Source organism: Thermobia domestica, chromosome 3 (genome assembly GCF_964235325.1).
Source record: "Thermobia domestica chromosome 3, izTheDome1.hap1.1, whole genome shotgun sequence".
Taxonomy (NCBI): domain Eukaryota; kingdom Metazoa; phylum Arthropoda; class Insecta; order Zygentoma; family Lepismatidae; genus Thermobia; species Thermobia domestica.
Window position 1 is genome coordinate 203,032,183 of NC_137456.1, and position 22,710 is coordinate 203,054,892.

Consider the following 22,710-nt stretch of genomic DNA (forward strand, 5'->3'; position numbering starts at 1 on the left):
CTCATAAACAATAATTATGGTTATATCAAATGTGTTACATAAATCCAAACAGCAAAATTTGTTGAAAACTATGGTTCAAAATTCAAGCATCATAGAACAATTTTCGCACAGTGCCATGCTTTAGCATTTCGCCTATGAAGAGTACCAATACCCATTAACGTTAGAGTAAAAAATCATTTCAATAGTATTTAGTTCTGAGTTGTGAGAGATTTTCGGCTATTTTTTACCCTACTATTAGTTTAAAATACTACCGTGCAAACTAAGTAAAAACAAACTGTTGTAAGTGTTTCTCTGAAGTAGGAGAAAAGAAATATTAAAATAAGAGTTCTAGATTAATGTCAGATCTGGAGCCCTGGTAATTTGAAAGTCACGTGGTACCAGGTTGAAGGTAAATAGAGATAAGTAGAGATAGGTAAAAATTGAGGGAATGTTTTGGTTGGTACAAATATTGGGTAAAAGAAGTAACGATCGAATAGAGAGAGAAAAAAATGGGAGTTGTAAATTAATAATAATAAGGGTTTTATTTCTATATTATATATCCAAAAATATAAACTTTACGTCAGAATTGGTGTACTCAGTCAAATTTAACTAACTCTAATTAAATAGCCCATGGTAATGCATTTCGCGTACCAAAGGTAACAAAAAATAATACAGGACACCACGTTTTGAATAGAGATGTTAGACACGTGGTACAGAAGTATGTTAATAACTGTGATAAATGTAAAAGTAATTTCATCGTTGTATGTACTTTTGCATTACTGACAGTTCGCTGGTAACAAATTTAGGAGCTTCCATGCATTTCAATCCTTTCTTTTTATTTTCATTCATGAATTGTAATAATCATTTTCTTGTTCTTTCACTCTTTACCGTGCGTCTATCACATTTCTAATAAGATTTTTTCTCAAATGATGATCTAACTAGTTTTTCTTTCTTTCCTTTTTTACTACTTGCGATATTTCTTTCTTTCATTTTTACTAACACTCTCTAATTTGTGTTCCGTTTCACTACTTGTCCACTTACCTATTTCCGTTGCTTCCAGTCGCATTTCATCGCTCTCTCTAAGTGTATGGTTCTGTCTCATACAGTATTATACTTCAGACTAAAGATTTGATAATTTTGTATATAACTCTTTCTTTAACAGTGTACAAAATGCTCTTTTTCTTTCTTTCTTTCGTGGGAAAGATTGTGGAGCTTTGATTTTATTCCTGTTCATTTATCAGATCTTTACTAATAATACAATAATTTATTTGTTTTGTTTTCTACTTTCCAGTATTTATAATTGTCACGTTCTCTTAATTTCAGTCATCGTGTTCAATATGTTAACCTTCTTTCATTATACGATATGTACGAGGTCATTTAACTCGAAGTGGCAACATAGTTGTGAAATGGAATGTAGTGAATCACTCACTTCAAGTAGCTTACAGTTCTTCGGTGTAGTCTCTGCCAGCCTGTTAAACCCTTCGCCAGATGTCTGATAACCTTTGAATACCTGTCAAAGCCCCACTTCGTGAGAGGGTGTTGACAATGCGCCCTAAGGCACGAACAATGCTGGGAATGTCTCTGAAACGTTTGTCCCTGAGAGGTTCTTTCATTTTTGGGAAAAGATCAAAATCGCAGGGGCTCATATCCGGGGAGTATTGCGAGTGCTCTAGTACCTCCCAACCCCATCGTCGTAACAGAGTCTGTACTGGATTGGCTGTATGGCATCTGGCATTGTCGTGTAGGAGAATTGGTCCAGACTCCAGGAGGTGTGGACGTTTGCGCCACAATGCTGGTCGCAAATGGTGACTGATGTATGAAGCATAGTATGCAGCATTGACAGTAACGCCCAGTGGAACTTGATGTGACAGGATAATGCCTTCGTGGTCGTATGCCATTATTATCATCACCTTCACGTTTGCTGGCTCTTACATAAGCTTTTTCAGTCGTGGATATTCTGGGTGGCGCCATACACTCGACTGACGTTTCAATTCAGGCTTGTAGGATCTTCCCCACGTTTCGTCACTTGCAGTAATGCAGTGCAAGAAGTCATCATCTTCCTCATTGTAACCGTTGAAGGTGTAGGCGCACACATTCCCACCTATGACACTTTTGAACCTCGGTCAGAGCATGGGGTACCCATCTGGCTGCAATTTTCTGCATGCCAAGATCTTGTGTTAGCATGCGGAACACTGATCCGGAAGAAATGTTCAGCTCCTGCGCCAATTCACTGCAAGTCCAGCGCCGATCACCGTCAAGCAGTGTCCGTAGTCTTGCAAGATGAATTTCGTCCGTAGCCGTTCGCATATACCCTCCACCGTGCATTTTGTCTGTGGACTGTCGTCCCGCCTGAAATGCTGCAACCCATCTCGCCACTGTTCGATACGTAGAGCAGCTTCACCACAGGCATCTACTTATCCTCTGTGAATCGTCCTAGCATTTCGGCCTCGTGCCACCTGGAATTTGATAAACACACGCTGTTCTGCAAGCGTGAACATTGCGTTAGGGCGATATTTCACACAACAATCACTTTAACAATGTCTACTCGCCACACACACCTGGGCCGCGGTGGCTCAGTGGTAGAGCGTTCACCTCTGGTGTTTGGGGTGCCGGGTTCAATCCCAGCCCCCGCCAAGTGAACTTTGTGGTGGACAAACACCGTGTGCGTGGGTTTTCTCGGGGTTCTCCCGTTTCCTCCCTCTTTCTTCATTCCACCATTTCATTCATCACTCATTATCACCGTCTCCTTTAGTCTAACCGGAATAACCGTGGGACGTAAAACTCAAAGACTTCATTTCATTTTTTTCGCCACACACACCGTAATATGGGACGGCAGCAGCGTTGAACTGACTCGTACATATGCACGGAACACATTACGTTCGTCATTTTTCTCATGCCCATACGACACTCCAATCGTAGCAGTGTTGCGAGTTCGAGTTAAATGACCCTCGTATCTTCTATATACATACTGAATAATATTGAACAAAGGCAATACTTCTACCGAACTCCCCCTTCAATTGTAGGTCCCCCTTTCATTTTTCTCTTGTTTTCTTACCCATTAGTTCATGTATTTGTTTCAGGTAAGACTTTGTCTATTCTTCCATTCTCTTCTAATAGCCCTGTCACGATCGTTCCATTAAAATATGTATTTACTCGGTAAAGGAAATTCCTAAAACAGTAAACATTATTTACATTTCTTTCCGTTTCCAATAATTCTGTTTACTATAAATATTGGCCCCTTTTCGTTCTTAAACCAAAATATTTTTTCTCAATTTTTCCATCCGTTCTCACATCGGATCATCTGTTCAATGCTTGTAGTATAATTTTCTCCACATATTGTGTTAAAAGTAATTGTTCTGTGTTCCTCGCATCATCATTTTTTTCTTTTTCTTTTCTAATTGAATTACTACGATCTGGAATAGATCTTTCTTTTCTCAGTTTCATATTTTATATATCATACACAAAATGTTTTTTCTTTCCTTCTTCCTCCTGATTCTTAATTAACTTAATATCAGGTGTTCCAAAATCCTCTCCTCATTGAATATTCATACGTAATAATTAACGTATTACGTATCCACATTGAATATCCTTACGTCCCAACAGTATTTAAATATATGTGTGTACTGTAAGTATTTTTCAATTCCAGAGGCGTGAAGTTGACCTTGAACTTCTCTGGAACTCCCTATTATGTACTGCACCTCCCCTCATGAGTGGAACTCTCCGTTTCGCACCAAGTTGGTGTAATCATGTTGGGGCAGAGTTGAATGGAGTGTGTAGAAAAAAAAAAAAATGTATTACCGTATTGATATTGAGTTTCGTGATCGTGGCAAGTATACGGAACACGTGAAACTACCTTCATGTCCGTCTTGAACTTCATGTCCATGTTTCATATAGCCTTGGTGCTGAAAAGGGACGATGAATTTCAACAAACAAATAAACAAACAAACAAGAAAATAACTAAGTAATAAACTCTGCAGTCTATGATTCAATGGTACATTCACAAAAGCTGTCCGTTGACTTCTAACTGTATTTAGTTTCTACTTTGTATTTCTATTTCTGCGAAATCTATCCTAACTTAATATAGACCTCCCATCTGCGTCTAGATCTTCCTAGTAGTCTTTTCCCATTGGCTTTCTAGTTGAAATTTTAAAAGCATTCCTTCTTTCTTCCTAATGGTAAACGGTATAAATTAGTCAGTTTCTCGTTATGAAGTTTTCTCTGTTTCTTATTCCTGTCCTTCTTGGGTCCGAATATTCGCCGCAGAATTTTATTTCCGAATACTTTCAGTCTGCACTCTTCCCTCTAAGTAATTGACCATGTTTCACAACCATACAACACAACAGGTATAATTATAGGTTTATATGCTTTAAACTTCAAAATCTTCGATGTAATTCGCGGAATCAAGAACTTCAGGCTAAATAATAACACGAGTTTACTGCTTTCAGTCTAAATGTAATTTTTTCAAGGATATGGTTTTGGAGTATTTCAAAGTGCCTACTTTGTCGAAAGTGTTACTTGATATGAAAGTGTTTATCCATAATTCGCAGTATTATGGTTACAGTGAGTTTCTTTGTATTTAGTTTTCTCTGCATTTACTTCTAAAGTCATGTCCCTGCAGGCGTTTAATGAAATCTCTGAATTTCTTGTTATAGATTTTTTGGTATAGCAAACAAGAAAATTATGTTAATAAACTTTTGTTGCAACCTCGGAAAAGAAACGGTGATGGTGGAACGGGCGAACTGACTCTGTGATTCCTTTTTTCATTCGAAATGTATCCAGCATATACAGATGGTGATCAGAAAAATGGAAACACCTGAACGAAATTGCAACTTACCAGATTAATATGGTGTCGGGCCACCTTTCGCCTTCAGAACAGCCTTAATGCGACGTGGCATGGAGGCATAGAGGTCGTGAATGGTAGCAAGTGGAATTTTACACAATTCCTCGTGCAGGGCATCGGCCAGTTCTGTGAGAGAGGATGGAGGTGGAAATCGTCGCCGGAGTCGTGTTTCCAAGACGGACCACAGATGTTCAATTATGTTGAGATCTGGAGATTGGGCGGGCCAGGGGAGGTGTTGAACTTCATCCCGGAGATTGGGCGGGCCAGGGGAGGTGTTGAACTTCATCCCGATGTTCCTAAAACCACGCTGCAACAACGCCAGCTGTGTGAATGGGTGCATTATCATCCTGGAAGATGGCGTCATTGTCCGGGAACAACATCCGGACCATAGGATGAAAGTGGTCTCCTAAAATTGCAACATAATCGTTGTCAGTGATTCGTCCGCTAAGTGTGACTACAGGACCCAATGAAAACCATGATATGGCGGCCCACAGCATCACCGAGCCGCCGCCATGTTTCACAGTTGGGCGGAGACACTGCAGATCATAAGCTTCTTTGGGCGTTCTCCACACACAAACACGGCCCGTGGTTGGGAATTGGGTGAAGGCTTACTCATCAGACCATATCACACGTTTCCAGTCCTCAACGGTCCAAGTTGCATGGTCGCGGCACCATTTGCGGCGTGCGAAAGTGTTATGGTCTCTGATGAGCGGTTTGGCCCGTGCAACACGACCCCGTAAGTTCATGTCATGTAATTCGCGGCGGAGTCTGATTGTCGAAACAGGGTGGAGGAGGTGCTGATTGAGTTCCTCCGTACTTGCTCCGCAGTGGCACGACGGTTCTGCGTGACAATGCGCTTTAATATCCGGCGTGACTTGTCACTCATGATTTTCTTCCGCCCACTGTTCCGCTTCCCCGATGTGGTTTTCCCGTGTGTTGTGTAGGCCGTCATCACCTTCGACACTGTCCCACGCGACACACCTAACACAGTCGTCACTGCCGTCACACTCACTCCACATAACCGCGCACCAACATTTTGCCCTCTTTGAAAATTTGAGAAGTCTCCCATTTTACACTACCTCCGTCTGCTGCAGCCACTGGACACTGCTGTTCCACTGCGCCTGACGTAGTATGGAGACCGACCTAACACACCACCACCAGCGGTTCGGCGCTGCGGGCGCCACGACACCACTGCCAACCCATAAATCTGACGTGTTACCAACTACAGATGTTTCCATTTTTCTGATCACCATCTGTATATATATACCCGCCGCAAAAACTCTTCGGACCTCATATAAAAGCTGTCGTAGTAGGAGATCTATCACTTTGTATTTTTGTATCTAGTGTTGTTTTGTTTCGAACACAGATTGTATCTGAATGAATGTATCTGACAACAGTCTATTACTGCTGATAAGCGAGTTCAGTTCATTTCGTATTGTTGGTTAACATATGAAGGGTGGTTTTCTGCTATAGTGTGTGTTATAAATTGATTTGTTTTTGTATGGTGCACTTTGTGTTTTATAATTTAGTACTGTATTTCTGTTGAGCATTTGTGATATGCCAGGAAAGTACTGTAGCAGTGCGGAAAAAGCCAGCATCATTGCATGGCGAAATGAAAACGCCCCCATAAAGAAGATATGCAAACGTACAGGTCGTGCAAAATCAACCATAATGAAGGTTCTGGCTGCCGGCAAAAAACTGCCTCCTACTGGGTTCCAAAGAACGAATTCGGTAGTGGGAGGCCAAGAAAAACAACGAAATCTTGAGACACTCTCCTCATGAGACAAATAAAGAAGAACCCTCGACAAAGCCTCTACTCACCGACCGCATGAAGAAACAACGTCTTGCTTTCGCAAAGAAATATGCACAATGGACACCAGCACAGTGGAGGAAAGTCATGTTTTCCGACGAAAGCATATTCCAATTGTTCCGAATGGGAACTGTTATGGTTCGACGTCCATCATCTTCAGGTCGATACGACCCGCCGTATACGGTTCCGACCGTTAGGCACTCCCAGTCTGTAATGATTTGGGGATGTTTTTCAGGTGAAAATGGTAGAGGAGGTTTATATTTCGTACCACAAAATGCGACGATGAACGCAGATCAGTATATCAACGTTCTGCAGGAATATTTAGTGGATATGCTCCATATCCACAGCTGTGATCCATGATAACACTCCTTGTTACAAGGCTAAAAGGTAGCAAATTTTCTTTAGGAGCAACATATCAAGATGTTAGAATGGCCTGGGAATATCCCCGACCTAATTCCAATCGAAAATTGTTTGCATCGTATGAAGAAATTCTTGGGACAGAAGAAGCTTCAGAACCTACAGACCCTCCAAACAGGATTGAAGGAAATGTGGTGTATTGACATGGACTTAAATTATTTCCGAAATCTTAGTGACTCCATGCTCAAGCGCATTCAAATTGTTCTCAAAAGTAAAGGCAACATGACTCCGTACTAATGCATGCATTTTCTGTTGTATCTGATACATTAATAATAGCTTTTCGCATACATTTTATGTATTTAATGTGCTTATGCTATAAGGTCCGAAGAGTTTTGTTTTTGCGGCGGGTGTATATATATATATATATATATATATATATATATATAATATTAAATTTTCTGTTTTCAAATGAGATATCCTTCCGATCAGATACTTTGGTGCTGTTGTGAATAACGAAAATAGAATTTATTGAAATAGGTGTAGAAAAATAAAACCAGTTTTTTTTTTTCTTTCTACGACAGACAGTAGTATGAAATTCAATTTTTTATTTATTATATTTAAAGAGGGTTAACGAGGTAATTTTAAAGAGGAAAACTACAGCTATACAGTAATTTACGCATTGTCATTAACTTTTAGTTCTAGGTTTAGGTTGTATTGGAAAATGGTAAATACTTTTTCTTCGTACTTGTTTTTAATGTAGCCATTTTAGTTTGTCGCACAAGTGAGTTTGAAATGGATGATCTAGATAGATGGAAATAAAATTTGACTTAATCTAGATTCAAAGTTGGTAAAAATTATGTGATAAAAATTCTAAAGATCTATACAGATCTATCATAAATGTTGAAGTATATATATATATATATATATATATATATATGTCGATTTCTTCAATATACAAATCAGACGTATGTTACGTTTTTAGAATAGGAACTTTAATTATAATTTTTGATGGGAGACTAGTATCTGTTACTATTAATTTTCTGTTTCAATCTTCTAGGTATTCACAAAGCACTATGGAAACATTTTGAAAGACTTCATAAATGATGACCATGATCATTCATTTTCTATAGCGTCACTTTCTGTTCAGATTTTCACGGTACCTACGTTAGCGCATCATCTCATTGCTCAGGATGATGTTTTGGCTGTGTTACTTCATACATTTAATTCTGAGTGTGGAAGGAAGTGCAATCAAGGTAAAGTGTTGCAAGTTCCTATATAGTTTTTTTTTTGTTTCTATTTAAGGAACGTGAGAATAAGATAAATATTTTTGTTATTACGTGTTAACACTTATTCCGCCTTATGCAGAGTCGTTTTGAAGTATGATTATCGCCATATTAAAGCACTGACTACTGCAGGAAGCATATGTTAGTCGAGCTCTTTAGTATGGCACTAATCACGAGTCAGGATGACTGCATAGGCCCCATTGCCTTGAAGGTCTGAAATCTTTAGTGGGAATATTCTATTCGTAGTTCCTGTAATACTTATATAGGATTAAATAGCAACTACAATTCAAGAAAAGCATAGACAGTTTGTAACAATTCCTTTGTTTCTTATTGAGAACTGGAATTATCGTTGGAAATATATCTAGTTTTAAGTATAGTATTGCTGATAATTTAGCATTTTATCAACTGGTTACAATAAAACCAAATAGAGCGTTAGTTTAATTATGTCTACATAATAATCTGTTTTCAGTGTTGTTCTTGATTAAGTGGACCAGTGCTGGAAGTAAAAGGAATGTAGAGAATACAATGGGTTTTTTAATTAAGGCTGTTTTCCATTTTATTTTTGCAGCAATTTGTAAGCTTCTCGCGGATTACAATTTATGATTAGTAGAGGACTACCTTAAGAATTTTTATGAATACATCCTTAATCTTGAACTTCATTGCACAAGAGGCTCATCAAAGTTCGCATCAGTTACTGTCACTGTCATTTTTAATATTTAGGTGAAACTTTCCGTCATGTTTCAACGTAATCTCTGTCCACTTCCACAGAGTCCCAATGCAGAAGCAACTGAACTTGCGGGTTGTAGTCGAATTGCTTGCAATGCAGGAAGCAATATCTTCTCCGAAAGCTGCACACAGTGCTGCCCAGTAATCATATGTCTTTTTGGTTGCAGGGTCAGCTAGAATTAACTCCTCTTTCATCCAAGATTGTGGCGTAACGAACTTTTTCGTTTGAAGAAACTGTACTAGATTTTTTGGGTGGAGGTGAGGAGGAATGTTTCCAATGTTTTGACTACATTTTGTTTCAAGATTGAATAGGAAAATAAACGTTTCATCCATAGTGATTGCGGAGTCAAACAATTGTTCATTGGCAGCACTGTTACCAGGCCAGTGGCATTTGTCTTGCGGGACGTCTCTCATATGTCGTTCAACTGTTTAGGGACCCAGCGTGAACTGTCCTTTCTCAGCTTCAGGTGGTCAGTCAGTGTGCGTTCCATAGTGTCGTATAAGAGCACTCTTAGGTTGCAGTTGTCCTCCATATTTCACTGTCTGTCCTCCATTACCAGATCCTACACACAGGTAATGTTTTCAGGGGTTGTCAGAAATTGAGTGTCCAATTCTCGGCAGATCATCCTTTTATTCTCGCCTTCCGTGAATTCACGGACCCATTTCAGAACAGTATTATTTGCAAGTACACTGTCTCCACACACATCATTCAGTTGCTGATGAATATTCAGTCTTTTCACTTCGTGCGCTCCGCTCCACAGTAGAATCTCGAATATCACACCAGTATCCAAAAGAAAAAAGTAACTGCTATTAGGATTTTGAAGTTTAGTATAGTTCTACCTTAAAAGTCTAAACTTATCCTATAGCGTCCATTAGTCTTATTATACAGTAGTAGAATTACTTAGTGAGTAACTCTAATTTTTAATAGTGAACGATCGCCGCTTCACTATATTCGCTAGAACATTGCAATATTTAACATGCTTTACCGCCAACCCACTTAAAACGTATTGCTACTAACACTTACTATTGAAAGGGAATAAGTAGCAACTACATATATAAAATCCACAATTATTTTTTTCCATGTCAAACAGAATATAATTTAACAACAAAGCAACATGAACACAGTATATAAACTACAGATAGTTGTTATTTAGCACATCCCGCTATTAATTTATTATAGTTAATGCTGAAATCATTATTTCAGTTCACGAAATGTTATACATTTATCTACAACTAGATAACTCTGAGGTGTAGGTGTACAAATACAAAATAATTACATATATCCGCCTTTAAGACAAGATAGATTCTTTAACATCATCAAAAATGACATAACTAGATGCATCTACAGTGCAGATTAAGAATAGGTGTACCAATGTAAAGTAATTGGTACTTTACATCACATTGGAGGCGTCTATCCCGCCTTTTGTACAACATGGATTCTTAATATCTTAAAAAGTGATATTTTGTAAGTGACATTATATTTCCCAGTGCAGGTTTACGTTATGGGTCTTGATCATTATGGCTATTAACTTAGCATTTTTTGAGCTGACAGTGTTCAACTCGAACTGCCTTAAGATAGAAATAAAGTTATTTTTACTGTAAAGTTTTCTCAGCATCATATATATGACATACGTACGTACGTACGTATATATATATATATAGATACATAGATAGATAGATGGATGTGTGTATATTCTAGCATAATTTCAACCAAAGTTGGTACGCATGTTATTTACAATTTGGAAAAAAATACTGTGGGTATAAGACACCTCTGTGGCTCCCTTAAGGTGGAAAAAGAGTGACACAGAAATCGAAAACGACCGATATTAGTGTCGAATCCGTAGTTTTCGAGGTCAATAAATTGACTGATCGGTTTTAAAATATTTATTTACATAACTTTTTCAAAAAATATGTATTTTTTATAAATTTCAATGAATTGAACGATTCTGTCATCATATTACTGTTATATATTACATCAGGTAACGTTCGCTATTAAACGGCGTGACAAACATCTTGGCATTTGAAGGCGGCGCTCCAAGTTCCCTTTAAATGCTGCTAGCAAATGAGAGGCCAGCGGTATTGCCACGTTTATTTTGCACACATCCACGTCTATTCCCTGCCACCTGATCGCGCTGTAGTTTGTCTGCTTACCCATAGCCACACCCCTTTACCACTTGGCAACGTCGCGCCAGATCTTGCGTTTTATTCGTTTAGCTGAAATGCCAAGATGTTTGTCACAGGCCTTAGTATGACTGTTTCAATATCTTAACGCGATCAACTTATTATTTTTTTCTCGAACAAATAAAAATTAAAAACAAAACTAGGTAGAACAAATTGAGAAGAGCGAGTAAATCCATCTTCCTCATCTTTGGAAGTAGCATGACAAATATCACGGAGTATACTAAACTCAAATAGTTTTTTAAAAAATCACTCCAAAGTGTTCATAAATTGTGTTTCATTTCACATAAAAGAAAAAATTCTTCCATTTTAGAAGAAGGGAAGGAACTTAAAAATGCTAACCGCAATACCTCACTGTATTGCTAAACTAATGCGTTGAAATAAAAAATTAGCACTTCTTGAATCTCCCGTCTTGAGATTTAATTTCGATCCGATTTCCTTTAGGAATTGCCTACCTTCCTGGCTAAAAACTCCCATGGTTTCCGTAGCAAAGGCAATGAACATATGATCTTCTTTTAATTTGGAATATTTCGTGTGTTTTCGTTTACAGGCTGCCTCTTTACATGATGAAGCTAAATGAGAAGGTGCAAATGTGTTTTCACATGTGACGTCCCATACCAGTCGTTTCCCTATTATGCCCTATACCAGTCGAGACCTAATGATTATCTGATTCAGTCTGGGCGTTGTATCATACCAGGGCCGTACTGGCCAGGCGGGAAACCGGGAAATTTCCCGGTGGGCCCTGGACGGTGGATTTTTTAGTGGGCCCTCCGCCTTTGTATCGTAAATACCGGTATATGAACAAAAAGGCACACGTCACGCACTTCTCGCATACGGGAGTAAGGGAACGAAGGACGATAACACGTAGAGTGCCGGCAATACAGTCAGCTAATCCCAGACCAGAGTTGCCTGCTCATGATGTTGCGAAAACAGCCTTTCACATTTTTCGTAATTCAATCCTTGAAAGGTTCCTGATTTCCCACTCTGCTTTATACTTTTGCTAATATTGAAGTATTAAGCTAAATTGAAATCTCAAATAATGCCATAACTTGAAATTAAATAATAATTTACATTTTGAAGCACCTTGTTTTCGTATAGAAAATATATACAAGGCCGGACTAAGACCATTGGGGAATACAAGGAGGCCCCACCAAAGCTTTTATGATGGGCCCTCTCTCAACATGTTCGAAAGGGTCCCTGAATTATACAGGAGTGACTCATGTCATTTTTAAAAAAACTTTTATGGTGAAAATGTTTTCAGTAATTTTAAAGACTTTTGGGGCCCCCTTGGTCCCTGTCAATCAGAACAGTAGGTAGATTTCGGCGCCCGGGACGAAGTAGAATTCAGTGTTTCCTTCTCCTACACTCACCTCACCAAGCCTTTTATGTATGTATATATAAGAGAAACAAGTTTTTGCGTTATTCTGTGATCAATTTTTATCAAACTGCTTGGACAGATCATTGCAACAGCCAAAAGCGATTATTAGTATCCTTTTACAAATTAGAGCTTTTTTCATATTAGTTTTGTTAAACTCGACAAAACTACCTTTTGTTGTATATAGATCAAATTGGAGAACAGTTATAGAAATTTACTATTTACAACGTTTCATACTATCGATAGTAAATGAAATTTCAATGCATTATAAACTATGTGCTTTTAAAATGTACGAAATGGGTGACAGCATTAATTTCCAGTAATAATTGTAAACTTTTCAAATTTTATTCTGTATATGACCACACAAACAACATTTTAATTTCGATTGTTTTGTGGTAAAAAGTATTTTGTGACATGAAACGGAAATTCAGGAGGAGACTTCTTTACGAATTTCTCGATATTGATCGATGGAGATGAAGAATATGTTTAATGTTTCTCTTTAAAATCTAAATGTAGTTTGGCTACTACATATGTTTGAAATTTATAGCAATTACTTAATTTCTTAATGAAAGAAAGTTCTGAATTGAAGGCTGCTTATTATTAATTAACATATTGAAAATACACTAACATAAACACACACATGCTAATCTATCTATCTATCTAATGTGTGTATATGATTGTAAATAGATAAAATATCACACAATTAGATACGTATATACAAAAAGAATCCTGGCGATACAAGCTTGGGCGGAGCTATGCTGGGCATGCTCCCCCCCCAATTTTTTGACAAAAAACAAAAATGCTACTTATAAGATCCTTCAATTCTGATTTGTATTAACCGTGTCCCCCAACAGACAAAAGGTCTAGCCCCGAGTAACCAATTCCTAACTCCGCCTATGGATACAAGTAGTTGATGGTGAAATCATTACAATAAATTCCTTCAAATTGGTAGCATTTCATGTCAATGGAATAAAGAAAGATCACTGGTAGTGGTCAGTCTTTAAAAAAAACGAAATTCGTTAGGTTAAGTTCTGACCTCTTAAGCCCGTATTCTAGAGTTGCTTCAAGTTTGAAAATATTATTATTACCCTTGTTTATCTTCATTTTTAATATTCTCGCGCAAACAGCAGCTTGCGGCCTTCTATTTCACATCGTCATTAACAAATCATATATAATAACTTTCTTTAAGTAATAAGTAAAAGCTTATTGTGACTTATTGAAACATTTATGTTGCGAGCGAAGCGAGGAAGACTTTTTAAAAAGAAATCTATTCCTTTGCAGTCCCACAACAATATTGATTTAATAGGGTGCCACTACATTTTCGGAGCGACGCGTCATTTATTCACTTCCAACACTTTTTCTTTCTTGCTCGTTCGGCACCCTCTTGCTATCAGCGCCCAGGGCCATGGCCTCGCTCGCTCACCCCCTCCTACGATTCCGCTGTTAATACAGAACAATGGAGAAGTGTTGCATTTGTATAAATTACTTCTGATGCTTCATATATGTATTTGTGTATGCACCAGGGGCGTCTATGAACGGTTTATGGCACAAGTGCGGCATTGTTACTTTAGAGGGACACATCAAGTAATCGAGCTTATGCAGATGATTTCACAGTTGCAACAGAAGAATGGAGAATTGGGCATTAAGTCAGATCAGTCAGTGTCAGGGGACAAATTACTCCCTTAAAAAAAGAAGTTTTCATTCTGCATTTTAAGACTTTTCAGCATATTTGATCCGAATGACACTTCCGGACTTATTTTATTGTCGGGGAGGTAGAGATCTGCACGGGCTCGGGCCCACAAAGCATATACCACTTCCGGCCCGGGCCGAGTTCGGGTCGTAGATTTTTAAATATACAACCATATTTCTCGGGCCTTTTCGGGCCTAACTTTGTAAATATACTGTATAACGATATTTATTGGACTTCTTTCTGGACAACTTTTAAATTACAACTGCAAACTTAAACTTCTAGTTGCTGTAAATAAAATTTTGCGTTAATTATTAAGTTTCTGTAATTCGGGCTTATTCCTTGATTGATGGATTGGATGGATGGATGGATGAATGGATGGATTGGATGGATGGATTGGATGGATGGATTGGATTGGATGGATGGATGGATGGATTGGATTGGATGGATGGATTGGATTGGATGGATGGATTGGATGGATGGATGGATGGATGGATAGATGGATTGGATTGGATTGGATGGATGGGATTGGATTGGATGGATGGATAGATAGATGGATTGGATGGATGGATGGATTGGATTGGATTGGATGGATGGATGGTTTGGATTGGATGAATGGATTGGATGGATGGATTGGATTGGATGGATGGATGGATTGGATTGGATTAATGGATGGATGGATTGGATTTAATTGTATGGATGGATGGATGGATTGGATTGAATGAATGGATGGATGGATTGGATTGAATTGGATAAATGGATTGGATTGATGGATGGATGGATAGATGGATTGGATGGATGGATTGGATTGGATTGAATGGATGGATGGATTGGGTTGGTTGGATGGATGGATTGGATTGGATTGATGGATGCATTGGATGGATGGATGGATTGGATAGATGGATGGATAAATGGATGGATTGGATTGGATGGATTGGATTGGATGGATTGGATTGGATTGATGGATGGATTTAATGGATGGATTGGATAGATGGATGGATTGGATGAATGGATTGGATTGGATGGATGGATAGATGGATTAAATGGATGGATTGGATAGATAGATGGATTGGATTGGATGGGTGGATTGGATTTGATGGATGGATGGATTGGATTGGATTGAATGGATGGATGGATGGATTAGATGGATGAATGGATGGATTGGATTGGATGGATGGATTAAATTGGATTGGATGGATTGGATTGGATAGATTGGATTGGATGGATGGATGGATTGGATTGGATTGACTGGATGGATTGAATAGATGGATGGATTTGATTGATGGATGGATTGGATTTCGATGGATGGATTGGATTGGATGGAAGGATGGATTGATGAATGGATAGGATGGATGGATTGGATTGGATGGATGGATTGGATTGATGGATGGGTTGGATTCGATGGATGGATGGATTGATGGATGGATGGATGGATTGGATTGGATTGGATGGATTGGATTGGATTGAATGGATGGATTGGATTGAATGAATGGATTGGATTGGATTGGATTGAAAGAATGGATTGGATTGGATGGATGGATTAGATTGGATTGGATTGATGGATGGATGGATTGGATTGATGGATGGATTGATGGATTAAATGGATGGATGGATTGATGTATGGATGGATTGGATGGATAAATGGGATGGATGGATTGGATTGGATTGAATGGATGGATTGAATTGGATGCATGGATGGAATGGATTGGATTGAATGGATGGATGGACTGGATTGGATGGACGGATTGGATTGATGGATGGATTGGATTGGATGGATGGATGGGTGGATGGATGGATGGATTGGACTGGATTGGATTGGATGGATGGATTGGATGTATGGATGGATTGAACGGATAGATGGATGGATGGATGAATGGATTGGATGGATGGATGGGATGGATGGATTGGATTGGATTGAATGGATGGATTGAATTGGATGGATGGATAAAATGGAATTGATTGAATGGATGGATGGACTGGATTGGACGGATTGGATTGATGGATGGGTGGATGGATGGATGGATTGGATGGATGGATTGGACTGGATTGGATTGGATGGATGGATTGGATTGCATGGATGGATTGGATGTATGGATGGATTGAACGGATAGATGGATTGGATGGATGGATTGCATTGGATTGATTGGATGGATTGGATGGATAGATGGATGGATTGGATGGATTGGATTAGATTGATGGATGGATTGGATGGATTGATGGATGGATGAATTGGATTGGATGGATTGGATTGGATTGATGGATGGATTAAATGGATGGATGGATGGATTGATTGATGGATTGGATGGATTGATGGATGGATTGATTGGATTTGATTGAATGGATGGATTGAAAAAATGGATTGGATTGGATGGATGGATTGATGGATTGGATTTGATTGAATGGATGGATTGGATTGGATGGATGGATGGATGGATTGATAGATTGGATTGGATGGATGGATTGGATTGGATGGATGAATTGGATTGGGTTGGATGGATGGATGAATTGGATTGGATGGATGGATGGATTGATGGATGCATTGGATGGATGGATTGGATTGGATGGATGGATTGGATGGATGGATGGATTTAATGGATGGATGGATGGATTGATGGATTGGATGGATTGATGGATGGATGAATTGGATTGGATTGGCTGGCTGGATGGATGAATTGGATTGGATTTGATGGATGGATTAAATGGATGGATTGAAAGGATGGATTGGATTGGATGGATGGATGGGTTGGATTGGATGGATGGATTGGATTCGATGGATGGATGGATTGGATGGATGGATGGATTGAATTGGATTGATGGGTGGATTGGATGGATGGATGGGTTGGATTGGATGGATGGATTGGATTGGATTCGATGGATGGATGGATTGGATGGATGGATTGAATTGGATGGATTGATGGATGGATTGGATTGGCTTGAATGTATGGATTGAAAGGATGGATTGGATTGGATGGATGGATGGATGGATGGATTAGATTGGATAGATTGGATGGATGGATGGGATTGAATGGATGGATGGATTGGATTGGATTGATGGGTGGATTGGATGGATGGATGGATTGGATTGGATTCGATGGACGGATGGATTGGATGGATGGATGGATTGAATTGGATGGATGGATTGGATTGAATTGGATGGATGGATTGGATTGGATTGGATTGAATTGGATGGATGGATTGGATTGAATGGATGGATTGGATGGATGGATGGATTGAATTGGATTGAATGCATGGATGGATTGGATGAAAGTATTGGATTGGATTGATGGATGGATGGATGAATTAAATGGATGGATGGATTAACTGGATGGATGGATTGGATAGGATTGATTGATGGATGGATGGATGGATTAAATGGATGGATTTATTGGATGGATTGATGTATGGATGGGATGAATGGATTGGATTGGATTGAATAGATGGATTGAATTGGATTGGATGGATGGATTGGATTGATTGATGGATGGATTGGATTGGATGGATGGATGGATGGATTGGATGGATGGATGGATTGGATTGGATGTATGGATGGATTGAACGGATAGATGGATGGTTAGATGAATGGATTGGATGGATGGATTGGATTGAATGGATGGATTGGATTGGATGGATGGATGGATGGAATGGATTGGATTGAATCGATGGATGGATTGGATTGGATGGATGGATGGATGAATTGGATTGGATTGGATGGGTTGGATTGGATGGATGGATTAAATGGATGGATTGATGGATTGGATGGATTGGTGGATGGATGGATGGATTGGATTGGATAGAATGGATGGATTGGATTGATGGATGGATGGATGAATGGATGGATTGGATTGAATTGATGGATGGAATGATGAATGGATGGATTGGATGGTTGGATGGATGGAATGGATTGGATTGTATGGATGGATGGATTGGATTGGATTGGATGGATTGGATGGATGGATGGATGGATGGATTGGACTGGATTGATGGATGGATGGATTGGATTGGATGGATGGATGGATTGGATTTAATTGTATGGATAGACGGATCGATGAATTGGATTGGATGGATGGATAGATTGGATTGGATTGATGGATGGATTGGATGGATGGATTGGATTAGATGGATGGATTGGATAGATGGATTGGATTGGATTGAATGGATGGATGAATTGGATTGGATTGGATGGATGGATTGGATGGATTGGATTGGATAGATACATGGATTGGATGGATAGATGGATGGATGGATGGATAGATTGGATTGGATTGGATGGATTAGATGGATGGATGGATTGGATTTATTGTATGGATGGACGGATGGATGAATTGGATTGGATGGATGGATGGATTGGATTGATGGATGGATTGGATTAGATGGATGGATTGGATTGATGGATGGAGGGATAGATTGAATGGATGGATTGGATTGGATTTGATGGATTGGATTGGATGGATGGGTGGATAGATAGATTGGATTGGATGGATGGATGGATGGATTGGATTGGATGGATTGGATTGGATTGAATGGATGGATGAATTGGATTGGATGGATGGATTGGATTAGATTGGATGGATGGATTGGATTTAACTGTATGGATGGATGGATTGAATTGGATGGATGGATGGATTGGATTGGATGGATGGATTGATGGATGGGTGGATAGACAGATTGGATTGGATGGATGGATTGGATTGGATGGATGGGTGGATTGGATTGGATTGAATGGATGGATGGATGGATTGGATGGATGGATGGATTGGATTGTATGGATGGACGGATGGATGAATTGGATTGGATGGATGGATGGATTGGATTAGATGGATGGATTGGATTGGATTCATGGATGGAGGGATAGATTGAATGGATGGATTGGATTGGATTGATGGATGGATCGATTGGATTGGATTGGATTGTATGGATAGATACACGGATTGGATGGTTAGATGGATTGGATTGGATGGATTGGATTGATGGATGGATTTAATGGATGGATTGGATAGATGGATGGATGGATTGGATTGGGTTGGATGGATTGGATGGATGGATGGATGGATTGGATTGATGGATGGATGGATTGGATTGGATGGATGGATTAGATTGGATGGGGGGATTTGATGGATTGGAATGGATAGATTGGATTGGATGGATGGATGTATTGGAATGGATTGAATGGATGGATGGATGGATTAAATTGGATAGATTGGATTCGATTGGATAGATTGGATTGGATTGACTGGATGGATTGGATGGATGGAAGGATGGATTGGATTGATGGATGGATGGATAGGATGGATGGATGGATTGATGAATGGATGGATGGATTGGATTGGATTGATGGGTGGATTGGATGGATGGATGGATTGGATTGGATTCGATGGATGGATGGATTGGATTGGATGGGTTGATGGATGGATTGGATTGGATTGAGTGGATGGATTGGATTGGATGGATGGATGGATGGATTGAATTGGATTGAATGCGAGGATGGATGGATGAATTGGACTGGATGAATGGATTGGATTGATGGATAGATTAAATGGATGGGTGGATTGATTTATGGATGGATTGGATTGGATGGATGGGATGGATGGATTGGATTGGATTGATGGGATGGATGGATTGGATTGGATTGATGGATAGATGAATTGGATTGCATGGATGGATTGGATTGGATGTATGGATGGATTGTATGGATAGATGCTCAGTGGTAGAGCGTTCACCTCTGGTGCGTGGGGTCCCGGGTTCGATCCCAGCCCCCGCCACGTGGGCTTCGTGGTGGACAAACACCGTGTGCGTGGGTTTTCTCGGGGTTCTCCCGTTTCCTCCCACTTTCTTCATTCCACCATTTCATTCATTACTCATCATCACCGTCTCCTTTAGCCTAACCGGCATAAGCGTGGGACGTAAAACTCAATTTCATTTCATTTTTTCGATGGATGGATGGATGGATGGATTGGATTGAATGGATGGATGGATTGAATTGGATTGACGGATTGGATTGGATGGATGGATAGATTGGATTGAATGGATGGATTGGATTGAATGGATGGATGGATGATGATGTATGGATTGGATTGGATTGGATTGAATGGATGGATTGGATTGGATGGATGGAATTGATTGGATTGAATGGATAGATGTATTGGATTGATGGATGAATGGATTGGATTGCATGGATGGATTGGATTGGATGGGTGGATTGAATTGAATGGATAGATTGATTGGATTGGATGGATAGATGGATTGGATGGATGGATGGTTGGATTGGATGGATTGATGGATGGATGGATGGATTGAATGGATGGATTGGATTGATGGATTCAATTGGATTGGATGTATGAATGAATGGATGGATTGAATTGGATTGAATGGATGGATGGATTGGATTGGATGGATTGATGGATGGATGGATTGGATTGGATGGATGGATGGATTGGATTGATGGATGGATTGGATTGGATGGATGGATTGGATTGGATTGAATGGATGGATTGGATTGGATGGATGGAATGGATTGGATTGGATTGAATGGATGAATGGATTGGGTTGGATTGACGGATTGGATGGATTGGATTGATGGATGGATTGGATGGATGGATTAAATGGATGGATTGATGGATTGGATTGGATTGATGGATGGATGGATGAATGGATGGATTGGATTGAATTGATGGATGGAATGATGGATGGATTGGATTGGATGGATGGATGGATTGGACTGGATTGATGGATGGATTGGATTGGATGGATGGATGGATTGGATTGATGGATGGATTGGATTAGATTGATGGATGGAAGGATAGATTGAATGGATGGATTGGATTGGATTTGATGGATTGGATTGGATGGATGGATGGGTGGATAGATAGATTGGATTGGATGGATGGATTGGATTGGATTTAATGGATGGATGGATTGGATTGGATGGATTGATGGATGGATGGATTGGATTGGATGGATGGATGGATTGGATTGATGGATGGATTGGATTGGATGGATGGATTGGATTGGATTGAATGGATGGATTGGATTGGATGGATGGAATGGATTGGATTGGATTGAATGGATGAATGGATTGGGTTGGATTGACGGATTGGATGGATTGGATTGATGGATGGATTGGATGGATGGATTAAATGGATGGATTGATGGATTGGATTGGATTGATGGATGGATGGATGAATGGATGGATTGGATTGAATTGATGGATGGAATGATGGATGGATTGGATTGGATGGATGGATGGATTGGACTGGATTGATGGATGGATTGGATTGGATGGATGGATGGATTGGATTGATGGATGGATTGGATTAGATTGATGGATGGAAGGATAGATTGAATGGATGGATTGGATTGGATTTGATGGATTGGATTGGATGGATGGATGGGTGGATAGATAGATTGGATTGGATGGATGGATTGGATTGGATTTAATGGATGGATGGATTGGATTGGATGGATGGATTGGATTTAACTGTATGGATGGATGGATTGAATTGGATGGATGGATGGATGGATGGATTGGGTTGGATGGATTGGATTGGATTAATGGACGGATTGGATTGATGGATGGAGGGATTTGATGGATTGGATTGGATGGATGGATGTATTGGAATGGATTGAATGAATGAATGGATGGATGGATTGGATTGGATGGATGGATGGATTAAATTGGATAGATTGGATTCGATTGGATAGATTGGATGGATTGGATTGGATTGACTGGATGGATTGGATGGATGGAAGGATGGATTGGATTGATGGATGGATGGATAGGATGGATGGATGGATTGATGAATGGATGGATTGGATTGGATTGATGGGTGGATTGGATGGATGGATGGATTGGATGGATGGATGGATGGATTGGATTGGATTCGATGGATGGATGGATTGGATTGGATTGGATTCGATGGATTAGATTGGATGGGTTGATGGATGGATTGGATTGGATTGAATGGATGGATTGGATTGGATGGATGGATGGATGTATTGAATTGGATTGAATGCGAGGATGGATGGATGAATTGGACTGGATGAATGGATTGGATTGATGGATGGATTAAATAGATGGGTGGATTGATTTATGGATGGATTGGATGGATTGGATTGGATGGATGGGATGGATGGATTGGATTGGATTGCATGGATGGATTGGATTGGATGTATGGATGGGTTGTATGGATAGATGCTCAGTGGTAGAGTGTTCACCTCTGGTGCGTGGGACCCGTGTTCGATCCCAGCCCCCGCCACGTGGACTTCGTGGTGGACAAACACCGTGTGCGTGGGTTTTCTCGGGGTTCTCCCGTTTCCTCCCACTTTCTTCATTCCATCATTTCATTCATTACTCATCATCACCGTCTTCTTTAGCCTAACCGGCATAATTGTGGGACGTAAAACTCAAGATTTCATTTCATTTTTTTGGATGGATGGATTGGATTGAATGGATGGATGGATTGACGGATTGGATTGGAT

General features: G+C 39.6%; 1 protein-coding gene across 1 annotated transcript in view; it reads left to right on the plus strand.

Moving 5' to 3' along the window:
- Ubr1 (Ubr1 ubiquitin ligase) overlaps positions 1-22,710 on the plus strand; it is a 360,686-nt gene that overhangs the window by 59,441 nt on the left and 278,535 nt on the right. Inside the window, exon 7 of the mRNA XM_081752092.1 lies at positions 8,044-8,239. Coding sequence (XP_081608218.1) covers positions 8,044-8,239 — 196 coding nt within the window. The remainder of the gene's footprint in view (positions 1-8,043; positions 8,240-22,710) is intronic.